The sequence below is a fragment of the Ctenopharyngodon idella genome, chromosome 21 (genome assembly GCF_019924925.1).
Source record: "Ctenopharyngodon idella isolate HZGC_01 chromosome 21, HZGC01, whole genome shotgun sequence".
NCBI classification, from domain to species: Eukaryota; Metazoa; Chordata; class Actinopteri; order Cypriniformes; family Xenocyprididae; genus Ctenopharyngodon; species Ctenopharyngodon idella.
The window spans coordinates 24,351,886-24,367,519 of record NC_067240.1 but is presented as its reverse complement, the minus strand read 5'-3'; the positions used below and the strand labels follow the sequence as shown (position 1 = coordinate 24,367,519).

The 15,634-nt window shown below is 37.9% G+C and overlaps 2 protein-coding genes across 2 annotated transcripts in view; both read left to right on the top strand.

The window, feature by feature from the left end:
• The window catches only part of map4k6 (mitogen-activated protein kinase kinase kinase kinase 6), a 32,358-nt gene extending 19,362 nt beyond the window's left edge, over positions 1 to 12,996 (top strand). The window contains exons 17-32 of the mRNA XM_051876908.1: positions 862 to 898; positions 981 to 1,296; positions 3,762 to 3,880; positions 4,013 to 4,054; positions 4,145 to 4,229; positions 6,307 to 6,386; positions 7,919 to 7,979; positions 8,080 to 8,203; positions 8,449 to 8,507; positions 8,594 to 8,697; positions 8,778 to 8,952; positions 9,152 to 9,220; positions 11,946 to 12,032; positions 12,109 to 12,179; positions 12,264 to 12,319; positions 12,406 to 12,996. Of these exons, the coding sequence (XP_051732868.1) occupies positions 862 to 898; positions 981 to 1,296; positions 3,762 to 3,880; positions 4,013 to 4,054; positions 4,145 to 4,229; positions 6,307 to 6,386; positions 7,919 to 7,979; positions 8,080 to 8,203; positions 8,449 to 8,507; positions 8,594 to 8,697; positions 8,778 to 8,952; positions 9,152 to 9,220; positions 11,946 to 12,032; positions 12,109 to 12,179; positions 12,264 to 12,319; positions 12,406 to 12,493 (1,573 nt within the window). The 3' untranslated portion in view covers positions 12,494 to 12,996. The remainder of the gene's footprint in view (positions 1 to 861; positions 899 to 980; positions 1,297 to 3,761; positions 3,881 to 4,012; positions 4,055 to 4,144; positions 4,230 to 6,306; positions 6,387 to 7,918; positions 7,980 to 8,079; positions 8,204 to 8,448; positions 8,508 to 8,593; positions 8,698 to 8,777; positions 8,953 to 9,151; positions 9,221 to 11,945; positions 12,033 to 12,108; positions 12,180 to 12,263; positions 12,320 to 12,405) is intronic.
• A 147-nt stretch (positions 12,997 to 13,143) lies between these two features.
• Positions 13,144 to 15,548, top strand: zgc:110222 (uncharacterized protein LOC550336 homolog). The gene is made up of 2 exons (XM_051876912.1): positions 13,144 to 13,585; positions 15,081 to 15,548. The coding sequence occupies exons 1-2, from the start codon at positions 13,324 to 13,326 to the stop codon at positions 15,305 to 15,307; spliced, it is 489 nt and encodes a 162-aa protein (XP_051732872.1). The 5' UTR covers positions 13,144 to 13,323; the 3' UTR covers positions 15,308 to 15,548.
• Positions 15,549 to 15,634: the final 86 nt, after the last annotated feature.

The window sequence follows — 15,634 nt, the reverse complement described above, 5'->3', positions numbered from 1 at the left end:
ACTGATTGTATAGAAACTGAAATCTACACCATTGGCAGCGCGATTTATTGTAATGCTTTTTTTCTCAGTTGGTCTTATATTGTTGGGATCCTTGGCTCAAGGTGTACAGAATGTATGTCTCAAATTCAACCATCACTCTGGTGAAATTTTCGGGTATTTTCCTGCCTAATTTGCGTACAACTTCACGAAATTGGGTGTGCACATGCGTCACATGATTCTAGAAGAAATCGGCCACTAGGTGGCGCTAACGAGTTTTACGCCTCTGTTATGGTGTTTCACACATACACACACTGTTAATATCATTTGTTAGATTTCCTTATGCTGAACAGCTTTGCCACAAGAACCACTGCTGTCAATCAAATCGTTAATTAAATATTCGCAATTATGTAAAAAAAAAAATAAATAAATAAAAGCCGTAAAGCGATTGAACCCCGATAATTGATGCTTGCAGCTATATTTAAAATTATTTCCATAGGGAATTTTGTCACCTCCTTGTTAATAAGATAAAATAAAGCAGTTTGCTTATCAGAGAAATTTTCTTTGATGATGTTTTAGAGATGTGTATATATTTTGTATTGGAAAACAAGACAAAGATGCTAATTACTGTAGGTACAAGTTTATTTTTGTAGTGTAAAATTCTTTTGTTAGCTTCAATTTTGAAACAAAATGTTTGTACTTAAAACTATTTGGTAAAACAAATAGTCAGTACTGCAATCGGTTTTGTAAAGAACATATTCTGTTTGTCCCCCTAAAGTTGAAATTGAATCTACACCCCTCCCACCTCTTTATAGTAAATAACATGAGAAATATAACTTACAATTAAAATTATGAATTGTCTAATTTTTCCTTGCTCTTTTGCAGGAGTTTGACTATAAAGAGGGGTTCTTCTTTAGCTGAGGTAAGGAACAATGAAATAAAAGTTAGCTGTAAAAGTCAAATGTCTTGTAGAATAACATAATTCGTGTCTGTTTAATCCGCAGCACTCAATGGATGAAGAGGATAAATATGGGACTGTGAAGAGAGCGGTCTCTTCTCCACAATCCACAACCCACTGCCCTTCCAATCAAGAGAAAATGGCGCCCACTCCCTGTTCCCTCTCCTCACCTCTTATTGGCTCCACCCCTCTGAAGGACCCTGCCCCTGACACTAACCCTGCCATTCTCAGTGAATCAGCTTTGCTGATTGGTTCAACGCTGTCTGACCTGTCACTCCTCACAAACTCCTCCCTCTTCACAGACTCCTCCTTCCTCAGTCATTCCACCAGTCTGGGTTCCCTCTGTTCAACACCAACTGAAGGTGAGATAAGTCAATTCAAAGAGTATGTACATATGACCACACTTTGATTGCAGAATACCTCAGTTTTAGAAAACAGTTCTGTTTTTCTAAGTAGTAGTAGTGGTGTTAAATGGACACTAAATCTAGCATCAATATTAGCCTACACTTCTGTGCATAATCACCGTGCACCGCAACCGAAACAGCAGCCACCTTTTACAGTTCCTCCTGAACCAAAACAACGAGCTTGTGCTGCAGTCACGCCATAACTACTGTAATTTGGAAGAGATGGAAACCAGTGACATTATATGTTATATGTGGTTCAACGGCAATGCTATTCATGCCGAAATGATTCTGCAGCAGTCAGACTTCCCCTACTTTTAAAGGATTAGTTCACTTCAGAATTAAAATTTCCTGATAATTTACTCACCCCCATGTCATCCAAGAGGTTTATGTCTTTCTTTCTTCAGTCCAAAAAAGAAATTAAGTTTTTTGAGGAAAACATTCCAGGATTTTTCTCCATATAGTGGACTTCACTGGGGTACGAGTTGAAGGTCCAAACTGCAGTTTCAATGCAGCTTCAAAGGGCTCTACACGATCCCAGACGAGGAATAAGGGTCTTACCTAGTGAAACAATCGGTCATTTTCTAAAAAAAAATGACATCTTTAACCACAAATGCTCGTCTTGCACTAGCTCTGCGATGCGCCGTGCATTACATAATCACGTTGGAAAGGTCATGTGTGACAGACAGAAGTACCGCGGTAGGGCGAAAATCTGTGAACTAATGAATCATGCGGATTCACTGAGATTGCCCCCCAGTGGCGAAACATTGTGAGACAAGTGGTTATTGGTTTTACCTGATATTTGATCAGTTTTATACATTTGTAGACATTTTAATTAGACATTAGTGTAATTAAAAGGAATAATAGTAGTTAATAGTCTCTTATTGAACTGTTTAGCTGAGCCATACAAACGAAACAAACCCTGAAAATTTATAAAAGAACACACATCATACAGACACTTGATATTTAATCTTATTAGATGATTAGTTAATTGCATTTGAGAGATTTTACTTTCAATAAAACATTTGCAATGGGTTTGTAAAAGGTGTTTTTACACATTTGGCCAGAGTTTTTGTTGCATTTACACTGTTTTGACCAGCAGGGGTCACCAGCATGTGGCGTTTCGAACGCTTCGAAACAGTGAATCATTTTGCAAAGCAATTGGTTAAATTGATTCGAAGCTTCAAAAAGTTTTGTTTCTCCCATCACTAGCTCCAAGACACAAGGTTGAGGATCCAAACGCAGTATTTTATTGAAGGGTAATCCAAAGATGTAATCCAATAAACAGACAAAAGGTCAAAAGCACAGGGTAGACAGTCCAAACAATAACAGGGCACAGGAACACTGGCAAACAGGAAGGAAAAAAAAAAAAAAACAGGCAGAAAGTCAAAACCATGAACATGAGAAACCAAAGATGGCATGCTTAGAAATGCAGTGGAGACACACACAAGACTTCACAAAGAATGACTGAGTAATCCAGGCTTATATGGACTAGTTAACAAGGCTACTGAGCAACAGCTGAATGCAATGAGTGCTGATGAGTCCGGGCAAAGGGTTATGGGGAATGTAGTCCATGACTGAATAGCAGAGGTCTGGGGAGGAGTGCCCTCTGGTGGCTATCCTGGGCACACCAGCTGGTGACTGTGACAGATCTCTTCTGGAAGCTGGTTCAAGCTGCGGCTGGCATAATAGCTAAAAGCGGACTCACCGTGCTTTGAGTGAACCCTTGGTATATCTAACTGATGTGATCCTAATGGTCTGAGTGGTCTGTTTATATTCAGTGAGCATATCTGCAATGTATGTAGCACATTATACAATAGATTGCTGTAAAGAATTGCTGTTTAGCTTTACAAAATTAAACATGGAAAAAAGATTGTCAGTCTCTCTTTCAACTAGAAATACAACTTCAGTTTCTACTATAAAGTAGTTCTCCAATGTGTTCATGTTTTTACTCGTCTGACCTTGATGGACTGAACAGAAGAAACAAGAAGATTTCCACATCAAAGAAAGCAAAGCCCTGCATATGAAGTATTTACCACGAACCAATGGTAGTCCGAAGGTGTTTACCAACCAGAGCAAACTTTTCTGGAAAGTTTGCTTTGGCAAGCTGTTGGGAACGCCCAAATGTCATTTTGGCCTGATTGTGTTCTAAATGACGTCACACGAAATGACACAGTTCTTTTTTCGATCTTGCTTGAAGTATATCAGGGTCTTTAAAACCATTCACCACACCTTAGCAACCATATCAGAACACATTAGTAACTGCATAGCACCTTCAGGGTTCGAACCTACAGCATTTTGGTTTTGATCTTGATCCTGATCTTGAAGCATCAGGCCACATCACTCCATAAAAATAATATAGTTCATGGAGCACAAATCATACCAGCTTAAAAGCCAAACACTGATGCAGCCGCTATGTTGAACAGGTTTGATACCAGGGAGCTCTGTCGCTCCAGACCCAGGAGGACGCAGGAATAATTTCCCCCCATCTGACCCCCCTCTCTCCCCGGAATGGAGCACTCTCAGGAGGAAACCAGACGACTCAGTAAGTAGATAAATCAGTAAGAAAATATTACATAGGTCAAACCATATTACAACTTGATGAATATCTGTGTAAAGGTCTAGACGTTGCCAATCTTTCATTGGTCTCTCACACTTCTGTTTTCATTGATTCCAGTCATCTGTTGTCCATGGACTGCCACCTACACCACATGTACATGTAAGTCCGGAGAATCATGTGCTTCTAATTCAATTGCGTGTTTTAATTTCATGATTATTGTTCTGTAATGAATCATAAATTGTCTTCCAGATGGGGGCCTGCTTCTCCAAAGTATTCAACGGCTGTCCATTAAAGACTCACTGTGCTGTTACATGGGTTCTGCCAAAGACCAGAGGTAAGAACATCTTTTTACTTAACAGTTAGTTAGCGTATTTAATTAATTTGTTATATAATTAAAGTATTTATACATCACAATAGGAAAGAAAAGATAATTGCTACTTCCGTTTCATGCCGATTTTAATTCATTCTTATTTCAGTTTTAGTTTTAGTGCTTAAACTTAGGATGCCTTTACACTGCAGGTCTTGATGCCCAATTCTGATTTTTTTTTTTTTTTTGATGACCAGCTTACATCTTCTTTTAAAAGTGACCCATATCCAATATCTGCATTTACATTATGCACTTGGCAAAAAACCCAAGGTACTGTAAACGTACTGACCCAGAAAAGCTTATGCCAAAAAGGAAGTAAAAACGGCATGATTTGCAATGGATGTAGATGAAACGGTAATACAAGCTTTTGCTTTCCGCACCATCTTTAAAGTCGCCATTAAATCAAAACTGAAGTTTTTTGGCTTTTAGTATGAATATGTTAGCTTTACTGTTATCTATAAGCTAGTGTGCTTCAAAACAATGACAAAATTCGCATTTTGAAGAAATAAGCATTCAAAGCTTACAGTCTCTCACTTCCGCCAATATGGAGCAATGATTTTGATGACATCATCCTGCACTTCAGCTTCTCATCAGATTTTCTGTCCAATCAAATGCTCTCTAGAATCTAAAATCCCGCCCCCTACATTATAAACAAACACTGAAGCTGCGGCTGAAGTCAGTCACTTGTTTACACATTTACTATTTTCTACATGGTGAATGGCACATAGTGCACTATATAGGGGATAGGGAACGATTCAGAATGGATGATTTCCATTGAGGCAAATGAAGTCTGGTTTCACACAAACCGCCGCAGCGCACACACAGTCTGCAGAGACGATGATAGCACAGAGCGGATCATATTCGTGAGTTGGCGCAGACCTCAAAACGTATCGGACCCATTTGAATTCTGCACAGAATGCTGTATTTTAAAGCGATATGGAGGAGAAACGGTTAGAGATTAGGAGGAAACTGAGGTTTTACCAAGCTTAACAGCTCTGGCCGAGCTGTGATATAAACTAAACGCTATCGGCTATTTTAAAAAAGGGGAGGAGCTGTTCGATATGTCTCGCCCTGTCTTCCTGTTTCAGTGGAAATTATGTCAACACATTAAATAATCCAAGGCACTTCAGTGGGCCTTTAAAGGTCAGCAAAACATTGGGTTGAGCCTTCGTCCTCCATTGTGGCATTGAAAAGAGTCATGTGATCACGGTTGGTGTCCACCTGAGTTGATGTCATTCGCCACCGTTGTACAACTCGCATTGACGGGAATATCCGATCTTTCCACTCACATGGCAGATGCAAATGCATGTAGCCGATTCATATCAGATTTATTTCCATATATGGATGAGGCCTGAAACCAATCTGAGAATATCGGAATCAATGTATTTTTTTTTTCCTGCTTACACATTCGTGGGTCATATCCGATCCGTGCCACATGGGAAGAAAAAAAATGGAACAAGTAGAAACTTGGACAATGTCATGTAAATGCAGCCTTATTTATCACACTTAGTTGGGAAGGCAACATTTCTAATTTTGTAGTTTAATTTTAGTTTTTCATCTAATACTTTTATTTTATTTGAGCTTTATTTAAATTACTGTTTTTTTGTTATAGATTTAGTTAATGATAACAACACAGTTTCAGTCAAGACATAGTGTAAAAACATAACTGTGAAGGTTTCTGTCTCGACCTAATAGTTAGCCAAATATGTTGATATTTTTTTTCCAAAATATATTTATTGCCATTTGTTTTAGATATAGAACAATACAATAAAATAAGGACAAAAACTCTTTTATACACAAATCAACTATACATTTCCATACACCACCATTCACAGCCATCCATTATATAGTTTAACTATGTTACCTTATCAGAGTTATTAGTTATTTTGCTACAGAAATCACATTATGTAACAGAGATACCCAATACAAAAGAAATTAGTGTTGAATATCAGTCGTCCCCTGCTGTCAAATCCTCTTGGTTTTAGTGTATTTAGTGTATTTGTGTATACAAATACAAATAGTGTACTTTGATATTTACCCATAGATCAATACCTTGTGATGGGTGCAGAGGAGGGCATCTACACCCTCAACCTCAATGAGCTCCATGAGGACACTATGGAGAAGGTACCCAGATTATCTTTCCTATATTTACTCAGTTTACTTGAGGATGCTTTAATTGTTTCCAACTCAGAGTAAAAGATATTTAAGAAAAAGTTCACACTGTGAGATATTAGGGGCTTTCGCACCGAATAGTTCTAGAAACTTAGTTATAGGAACTAGCCACTAGGATAGTTCCCCGAGAACTAATTTCTCCCCCAGACCATGTTCCTGGTTGCATTCACACCAGGAATAGGAACTCTGAAGCGGTCGACAGCAGCGTCTTCAAAGGTTTAGTTCACCCAAATTTCATTTCATTTCATTTATTGTCATTTATTACTCACCCTCATGCGGTTCCACACCCGTAAGACCTTTGTTAATCTTCGGAACACAAATTAAGATATTTTTGTTGAAATCCGATGGCTTAGTGAGGCCTGCATAGCCAGCAATGACATTTTCTCTCTCAAGATCCGTTAATTACTAAAAACATATTTAAATCAGTTCATGTGAGTACAGTGGTTCAATATTAATATTATAAAGCGACGAGAATATTTTTGGTGCGCCAAATCTTGCCAAATCTCCAAATCATGATTCGACACGCTGATTCATAACGCTCCGAAGCTTACACCAAAAATATTCTCGTCGCTTTATAATATTAATATTGAACCACTGTACTCACATGAACTGATTTAAATATGTTTTTACTACATTAATGGATCTTGAGAGAGGAAATGTCATTGCTGGCTATGCAGGCCTCACTGAGCCATCGGATTTCATCAAAAATATCTTAATTTGTGTTCCGAAGATTAACGAAGGTCTTACGGGTGTGGAACGGCATGAGGGTGAGTAATTAATGACATTATTTTCATTTTTGGGTAAACTAACCCTTTAAGCGCGGCATTTACAAACACTAAAAAACGGTGGATGGAGGATGCCGTGATCGGAGCTGTGTTTGTTGTGTGTCGTGGGTTTCGTGATAACGGAGATGGAATGTAAACTCATAATTTACGTGACTGAAAGAGCAAAAAGTGGAGCTAAGAGACGAAATCTATGACAACTTTCAGTATTGCATATCATCGAGGCTGAGAAAAGAATGCAGTTATCGCTGTTTTCCATGTTCGTGAAGTAAATATGTTTACACAGCTTTTTAAAAATGTGTGTTTGATGTGAGTTTGACCAATCAACGTACGCTCACGTCACTGATAGTTCCTATAGTGCTGGTTTAGACCCTACTCTGAAGAAGGAGCTAATTTAGTTCCCCCAAAAGGAGTTCCTATAACTAAAATCGTTCCTAGTTCCTGCGGTGCGAACACGCCAAAATCCGGGTACTTCAGCCAATAGTTCTAGGAACTATGAAAAGGTTCCTCCGGTGCGAAAGCCCCTATTAAGGCATCTTTACAAGACATAAAAGATACAAAGTTACATAATATTAAAAAGTTACATTTTGAGATAAATTCACAGTTATCTATTATTTTTATTCTGAGGCAGAAACAAGTTTACATAATTTACTAGAGCAAATAGCCCATGAAAGAGTGTAAAAGATTTTGTTTCTTTTCCAGTTGCTTCCTCAGAGATGCAGTTGGTTGTACGTGATGAACAACGTTCTTATGTCCGTCTCAGGTATGTCCAGCATTATTAATATGACCTTATTCAATCTTCCACAAAGATCTAATGTCTTCATTAATTGTCAGTCTGATTCCCTGCTCTCCTCTGTCCACAGGAAAGTCATCACAGTTGACTTCTCATAGTCTGCCGACACTTTTTGAGTACCGCAGAAATATGCAGCGTAGACAGGGACATCTCGCCATTAACGCACACCGCTTGAGCACAAAGATAAACGCAAGGTTTGTAAAGTCACACAATTCTGTCAGTCTGTCCATGAAAATATGTATTATTTAAAATATATTATACATTTAAGAAATAAGGAAATAAAAAAAATGTAAATTTTAGCAAACATTTATTAAGGATAGAAAAGATTTGCCCAAGGAACTCCCCCAACCCTAACTATTGTCGTTGTGCCATTGAGCTAGACGTCCTCAGTTTTCTCAGACTTTAGTCATTTAGGCAGTAATTCTCTTTTTTTCTCCAGGAAGTACGCCATGTCAGTAAAGATCCCAGACACCAAGGGCTGTAGAAGATGCAGTGTGGGTGAGGACCAATGACCTCTGTAGGAGTGTGTGAATCATTCTTCAGGCATTTTGTGCACATCTTAATGTTTATTTCTCTGCTTCTAGTACGAAACCCCTACACTGACAGCGTCTTTCTGTGTGCCGCTGTGCCATCTGGTTTAGTTCTTTTAATGTGGTATGATCCTCTGCAAAAGTTCATGCAGCTCAAGGTGAGAAATGACACATAAGTGTGATGGTTAAATTAAAAATATCTGCGCTGTTGCATAACTTTCTTGTCTCTCTTTTTTAGCACATTGCGCTCAGTCTGCCAGAGTCTCTGCCCATCTTTGAGCTCCTCGTACAGGAAACAGAGGAGCTGCCACAGGTCTGTGTGGGGGTGAGAAGCCGCCCCCGCATAAGTGACACCACTGGACAGATGTATTTTGACATAATCCACCTGGATGACACCCCACAAAGTCTGCCAGGTGTCGTACATGTGTTTATACGTCAACAATCGAACACAAAGTCACTGTACTGCATGAGTTTTACAATACCACTGCTTTTTTACAGCAAAAACTATTTATATAAAGAATCTTTCCAGTAAACTACATGATTTACATTGCCACAATGACACAGACTGATTGGTAGTGTGTTTTGTTTGACTGGAATTATGTAACTTCACAGATGGTGAGTCTTTGGAGGTCAAGCAAGTGATTCAACTCGACAGGGACACAGTTCTCATCGCACTGGAAAGTAAGAAATCAGCAGTGTTGGGGAAAGTTACTTTTAAAAGTAATGCATTACAATGGTGATACTCCCTAAAAAGTAACTAATTGCGTTACTTTTTGTGAAAAATAATGTGTTACGTTAATTTTGCTTTACTTTTTCTCACTGGGGCTGGGCTTGCTTGTTTGTTTGTTCTATTTTTGGCAAATGTAAAGGCCCTTTTACAGCAAAAGTGAAATGAATAATCCTCAGGCTAAAGGAAATGCAAAATCACGTCTGTACAGTAGAGGGTGCAGCTCAAACCGTTCAGCTGTGCTGCCATTCAATAATGGGAAAACAAAGTAACTTGCGTTACTTATACAGTTTTTTTTCAACTGCTTACACACACTTTCAAAACTTTGCCTCTTTTTTTCAAAACTTTACACACAAATCCAAGATCTGCACACACAAAATGCAAAATGCCTCACATCTCTTGCAAAATTAAGCACTGCATTCAAAATTTCATAAACACATCTCAAAATCAAACATTTGTCTTACATTGCAAACACCTTTGCTATAATATTTTATTTTTGGATATGTCATAAACACACAGTTATTCCTAAAGCTCTTCTTTCATGAGCTCCTATGTACATTTCTGTATAAGGTTGAAAGTAATTAGCAGAGAGATGTTGAAAAATTCACGGTAAACACAACAGTAAGATTGAAACCAAACAATTTATTTAATTTTTTTTACTGTAAGCATTTGTGGTTACGAATAAAACATCAACCATGTGTAGTTGGACAGAAGCAATGGTTGTGCTTGAAATAGGAAATCACGATACTTCCAGTTAGATTTTTGTGTGATACATAGAGAATTGTGTGTGTTTTGCAAAACGTGTTCTATGAAACTGAAAACTGAGTTGAAGGCCGAGAATTAGTGTATGGTTTTGCAGATTTGGTGTGTGGTTCTGGTGTTTGAGTGTTAGGTTTCAGAAAGTGTGACAAGTAAGGATTTTCTGTGTAAGCAGTTAAAAAAAACTGTAAGAAAAATTATTTTCATTTCACTACTGTAAAGTGATCTTACAGGAGATGAAAGTAGATGAAGAAGTAAATCTTAGAAGAAGAAGAAAAGTTCAAAAACCAAAGAACTAAATATGAAATGTGTATGCAACACAGTACAGTATACTGTCAAAAACTGTGAAAGAAACTCAGATATTTTGTTGTCAGTTTAAAGGAATGCTTTACTAGTTACTTAAAAAAGTAATCTGATTACGTAACTTGCGTTGCTTATTTATAAAAGTAACTCAGATATTTTGTTGTCAATTTAAAGGAATGCTTTACTAGTTACTTAAAAAAGTAATCTAATTACGTAACTTGAGTTACTTGTAATGCGTTACCCCCAACACTGGAAGTCACTTGTTTTTAATTAATCATTTGAAGCATTTTGTATTTATTCTCATATTGGCTTTGAAAGTCATATTTTATATTATCCATTTGCCTTACATCTCTCAAACACCAAAGATGCTTTAATATGTTATGCGTTTTATTAGTCAGGTGAGCAACTGTTTGGATACTTTTATCGACAAAAAATTAATCATTGTTATATAGTTCAACACAGTTAGTCTTATTGTTTGAATCTCTTGTTTTCTTGATTTACCGCAAGTAACATGTTTTCACCATGCCTCAGAGACAATGCTATTTTGTCAAGTGGCTAACATAGCAAAATCAGGGAGCTTTATTTGTTGTAGCATTGACAACTTAAAGGGATAGTTCACCCAAAACTGAAAATTATCCCATGATTTACTGACTCTCAAGCCATCCTAGGTGTATATGATATCTTATTTCAGTCAAACACAATCAAGAGTTATATTATAAAATATTCTGGCTCTTCCAAGCTTTAGAATGGTAGTGAATGGAGCTTGAGATTTTGAACCCCAAAAAAGTGCATCCATCCATCATAAAAGTAATCCAGGGGGTTAATAAAGACCTTCTGAAGCGAAGCGATGCATTTTTGTAAGAAAAAGATCCATATTTAAATCTTTATAGTCTAAAATAACAAACAGACGACCTATGCAAATCATATACACCTAGGATTGCTTGAGAGTGACTAAATCATGGGATAATTTTCAGTTTTTGGCTGAACTATCCCTTTAAAGCTGTTATTGATGTTTGCAGTGCAATATTTGACCGGAAGGGTAAAATTGACGGTTATTTTTGCCAGTTACGACTTGTTAGGTCTAGCATTCTGCTTGCTTTGAATCAGACACAGAGATAGGTAGTGCGTAAGATTACATTTATTTCAGTGAATGAATTATAGCATTTATTTGAATTAATTCTATATATATATATATAGAGAGAGAGAGAGAGAGTAAAGTTAATAAAACATTAATACATTAGCTCACCCACGAACATGAGTCCCGTCGTATTGCTTTCCATCGGCTGCAGAGGTGAAGACGACAACTCCCACGATTCCATGCTCATTCATGGCGTCATCAAGCTAAGCCTTTTTTATTGTTTTGAAAAAGCGACCTCTAGCTTACTGTGCCTTTAAGGTTTTCCTTTCAAAGAATTTCATCCTTTTAATTTCATCCTTTTATCAGGACAGTTGTACAATTTTTGACTTTATGCCCCTCCCTCCCCCAAAAAATATCTAAATTCATTTCAGTGCAGTGTCTTGCCCCATAGACTTCCATAAGTGCATTATTGTCAGTTCAATTGTTGTGCTTTTTACAAATCAAGGAGCTAAATCCATTAACAGAGCATTCTGTTTCAGACACAGTGAAGGTTGTGAATCTGCAGGCATGTCCGAGCCAACAGAAGACCTCTGAACTTTCTTTTGAGTTTTCCATTCAGACGCTGGGTAAGTCCTATCGGACTGTAGCCATCATGTTTACCTCTTTCTGTTGCATTTGGTAGTAATGCAGTTGTCTTTAAAGTTTGCCTACAGGACAGTGTTCTTGCCTTCTGGAAACATGGTCTGAAAGGAAGGAGTTTACAAACTAATGAGGTAAACCTGACAACTATAACAATGATGGCTTCACTGATGTATGAGGAAGAAAGAAAAAAAATGATGGAATATTATTTATCCCAGGTTACCCAGGAGATCACAGACAGAAGTCGAGTTTTTCAGGTTTTGGGAACAACTAGGTATGTTTTTTACACTGTGGTTGAGCAACATGTTTGGTAATAGAAAAAAAATGTAATCATATACTAATAATATAATGTTACCACAGGGATATTATTTTGCAAAGTACTCCTACGGATGATCCGTCTGCCATGAGCAACCTGTACATACTCACAGGGCATGAAAGCAGCTACTGATGGGACTGAGACAATGAGAATGTTCAGCAATAGCTGGTAACACTACAAAGGTCGATAGTCCACCCTTCTCCACTAAAAGGGTCGTGTCATCAGACCTGAAAAGCTCCAAGAACAGAGGAAGTCATGATGGAGTCATGTACACATAGTTCTCCTGATCCTTTCAGGACCAGACATTGGGATTGGAGCTGACTTGGAGGCACGAGGTTCAACCATGAGAGAAAGTGACCTGTAGACCTAAATTAGATCTACACTAGGTTTGAAATAACTGTTATGGGTCACTGACTAAATGAATGAGATGCTCTATTTAATGTTAGACAGTCTGGTCGTATTCCTTGTTTTGAGAAATCTATATCATTGACATGTTTTGGTGCTGTGGTTCAGAATTATCTTTCACTGGCCTGTAAATCAGTTGATAGAATTTTGTAAACCATTAAAGTACTGAAAAATCCACCAGAACCCAAAATTGTGAAATACATTAAATAAAAGTAAACAACAAGGATAAATTGATGGATACTTTATTTCTTGTTGTTGTAGTCTTGTGACTTGCACTGCACTGTATATATTTGTGTTGCTTCAGTGGTCGTGTTAAATCGTAGCACTAGAGGGCGCTGTTTTTTTCATGAGTTCTTTATTTTATAACCGTGTCTCGTCTTTTTTGAGACACATTTTTAAAACAGGAAGCTTTATCCAGGCGTTCATCAAGTCTTAGTCTTATGTCTATTTAATAAAGTACTAAGAATCTGGTTGGAATGTCCTGTACTGACGACTTACTTAAAACGTGTTATTTTACTGTGTTGTGTGGATAAAGAGTTAAATATTGTATTCTCGAGATGAGTTTAGAGGTGGCTTGCTTGTCATTTCGCCAGCCGTACGCTACCCTTGTGCTGAACGGTGTGAAAACAATAGAGAGCCGCTGGCGGCCCCTGCTGTCAGAGTTGCGGAACTGCACTCTAGCCGTTCACATCGCTCAGAAGAGCTGGGAAGGAGAGGAGGACTGGAGACTCATCCTCACTGAAAGGCTGGGAATGACAAACCTGCAAACGGAGGAACTTCTGATGTCTGGAGAAAGGTTTGGGCGTGGTGTTATAGCAGGTGAATATTAAATATAAATATTTGTGTATTATTTATTATAATTGTAATTAATACGTTTTAAAGGCACAATATGTAATTTTGTGCCGCTAGAGGTCGCTTATTCAGGTGTATATTCATGGATAAGCTAATGTATTAAAGATTTATTAACTTTACTGTAATATGAAGCAGGATGTGGCTGAAAGCCATTGGAGTGGAAAGAGGCCGCTGGAGCGATTGCTAATGAGAGACGAGCGCGACACACGGCTCGAGAGCAGTGAAGCTTATATTATGCCACAGACGAGTGCTTCCTCTTCTTCTGGTCATGCGTATGTGGGGTAACGCAGCACTGTTTTATCGTATTAGATACATTTGTGTGTTGAAAGTTGTTATAGTGCTACTCTGTGTGTTCGCTCAGCGGCTTCTATGAGACACCTGTTGTTGCACACTGCAGTAAGCTAGATCGATATTAGGCATGGTAAAACATGGTACTCGCGGTAAATCAAGAAAACGAGATTTAAACAATAAGACTTACTGTGTTGAGCTATATGACATGATTAGTTTTCTGTCTATGAATGTATCCAAACAGTTGCTCACTTGTCTAATAAAACACATAATATATTAAAGCTTCTTTGGTGTTTCCATGGTTTCTACAAAATAAAAAGGGTACTGTGCCAAATTCCTACCCCTGCCAAATTATTACCCCCTAGTATTGGTAGGTTTAGGATTAGGGGTGGGGTTAGGATTAGACAATCAGATAGCGACTTCAACGAGGGGGTAGAGTTGTCAAAAGTACCGACTTCGGTACCAATCGGTACTTTTTATGTACATTTTAAAAACTGATCCACTGATAGATGCCTTCAAATGCTCCCATGTGTATCTGTGTAAGCGCTCGGTGAAGAGCGTCATTGATGACTATTTACAACGTTTTTGAAGCATTGATCATTGAAGCCAATCACAGACATATCTAATGAGCTGTGAACACAATGGCCAATCAGAAGTGTTTACGAATCTGCTCAACAGCACTCAAAGCGTCACATTTTTAAAATTTCAGTAGCGACGTGGTACCGAGGTACCGAAGTCGTACTTTTGACAACTCTAGAGGGGGGTAATAATTTAGCAGGGAGTCGAAATTCACCAAAAATCGAGGGTAACATGGGTATGATGTCACTGATATGCGACGCACGGACACAGTCCGTGTCCTGGTTAAAATTGCTTATATCTCTGAATTAAAACAATCTTGGAAACATTTGGGATAATGTAAGTACACAAGTCAACAAAATATATAATATTGTTCTAGTGGTTTTTGGATATTTTAATCCAAAAATCTTACATATTGTGCCTTTTAATGCTTTTATAATTTATTATATAGATTTAAGTCAGGGAACTATTATGGAAGTAATACCCTGGTCTAGCCACACACTAGCAACCACTTAGAGTTGTTCTTCTGCGTTCTAGCTTTATTATTTGCATATTGTGTGGAGTGTGTGTGGCTGTATTAACCGTTGTATATGTGCAGGTCTTGTTGACGTTGGGGAGACGTGGCGTTGTCCTGAGGATGTTCCCTGTGAAGAGATGAGAGAGCTGGAGACAGCAGCCTGCTTGACTGAACTCAATCTGAAATACCTTACAAGACTCTCAAACCCCCGCTGGCTCAGTGAACCAATGTATTCTAGGGGCCATAAAGATGTGTGGACGGTACACATCCCAGTTCATCTACTTCCATCAGCTTCTTCTCATCCGTAATAGTGAACATTAAAAAAAAAAAAAAAAAATACATAGTATTTGTGTCTGTAGAGATGCTCAGATGTGAGATTTGTAATGCATGTAATGTATCTTCAATGCTGAATATATAAAAAAAAATGCATTTGTTCCATTTGATCACAGATATAGTGTTAATTTATAGGGTTCTTGGAATATTAATATAGTACACATTTCAGGGGATATGAGGATTCAACACTTCAAAAATAAATTCTACATTATAGGAGCATAGTTGTAAGGACATTTTATTTCTGTTTTCCTCATTAATTGGGCATTGCTAAGAGGGCAGGATTTGGGATTTGGAGAGGATTT

Bases quoted from the DNA above. Each gene is read 5' to 3' on its own strand.
- zgc:110222 (XM_051876912.1), top strand. From the start codon at position 13,324: ATGAGTTTAGAGGTGGCTTGCTTGTCATTTCGCCAGCCGTACGCTACC. The intron at 13,586-15,080 runs GTGAATATTAAA...GTATATGTGCAG, and splicing joins TGGGCGTGGTGTTATAGCAG to GTCTTGTTGACGTTGGGGAG.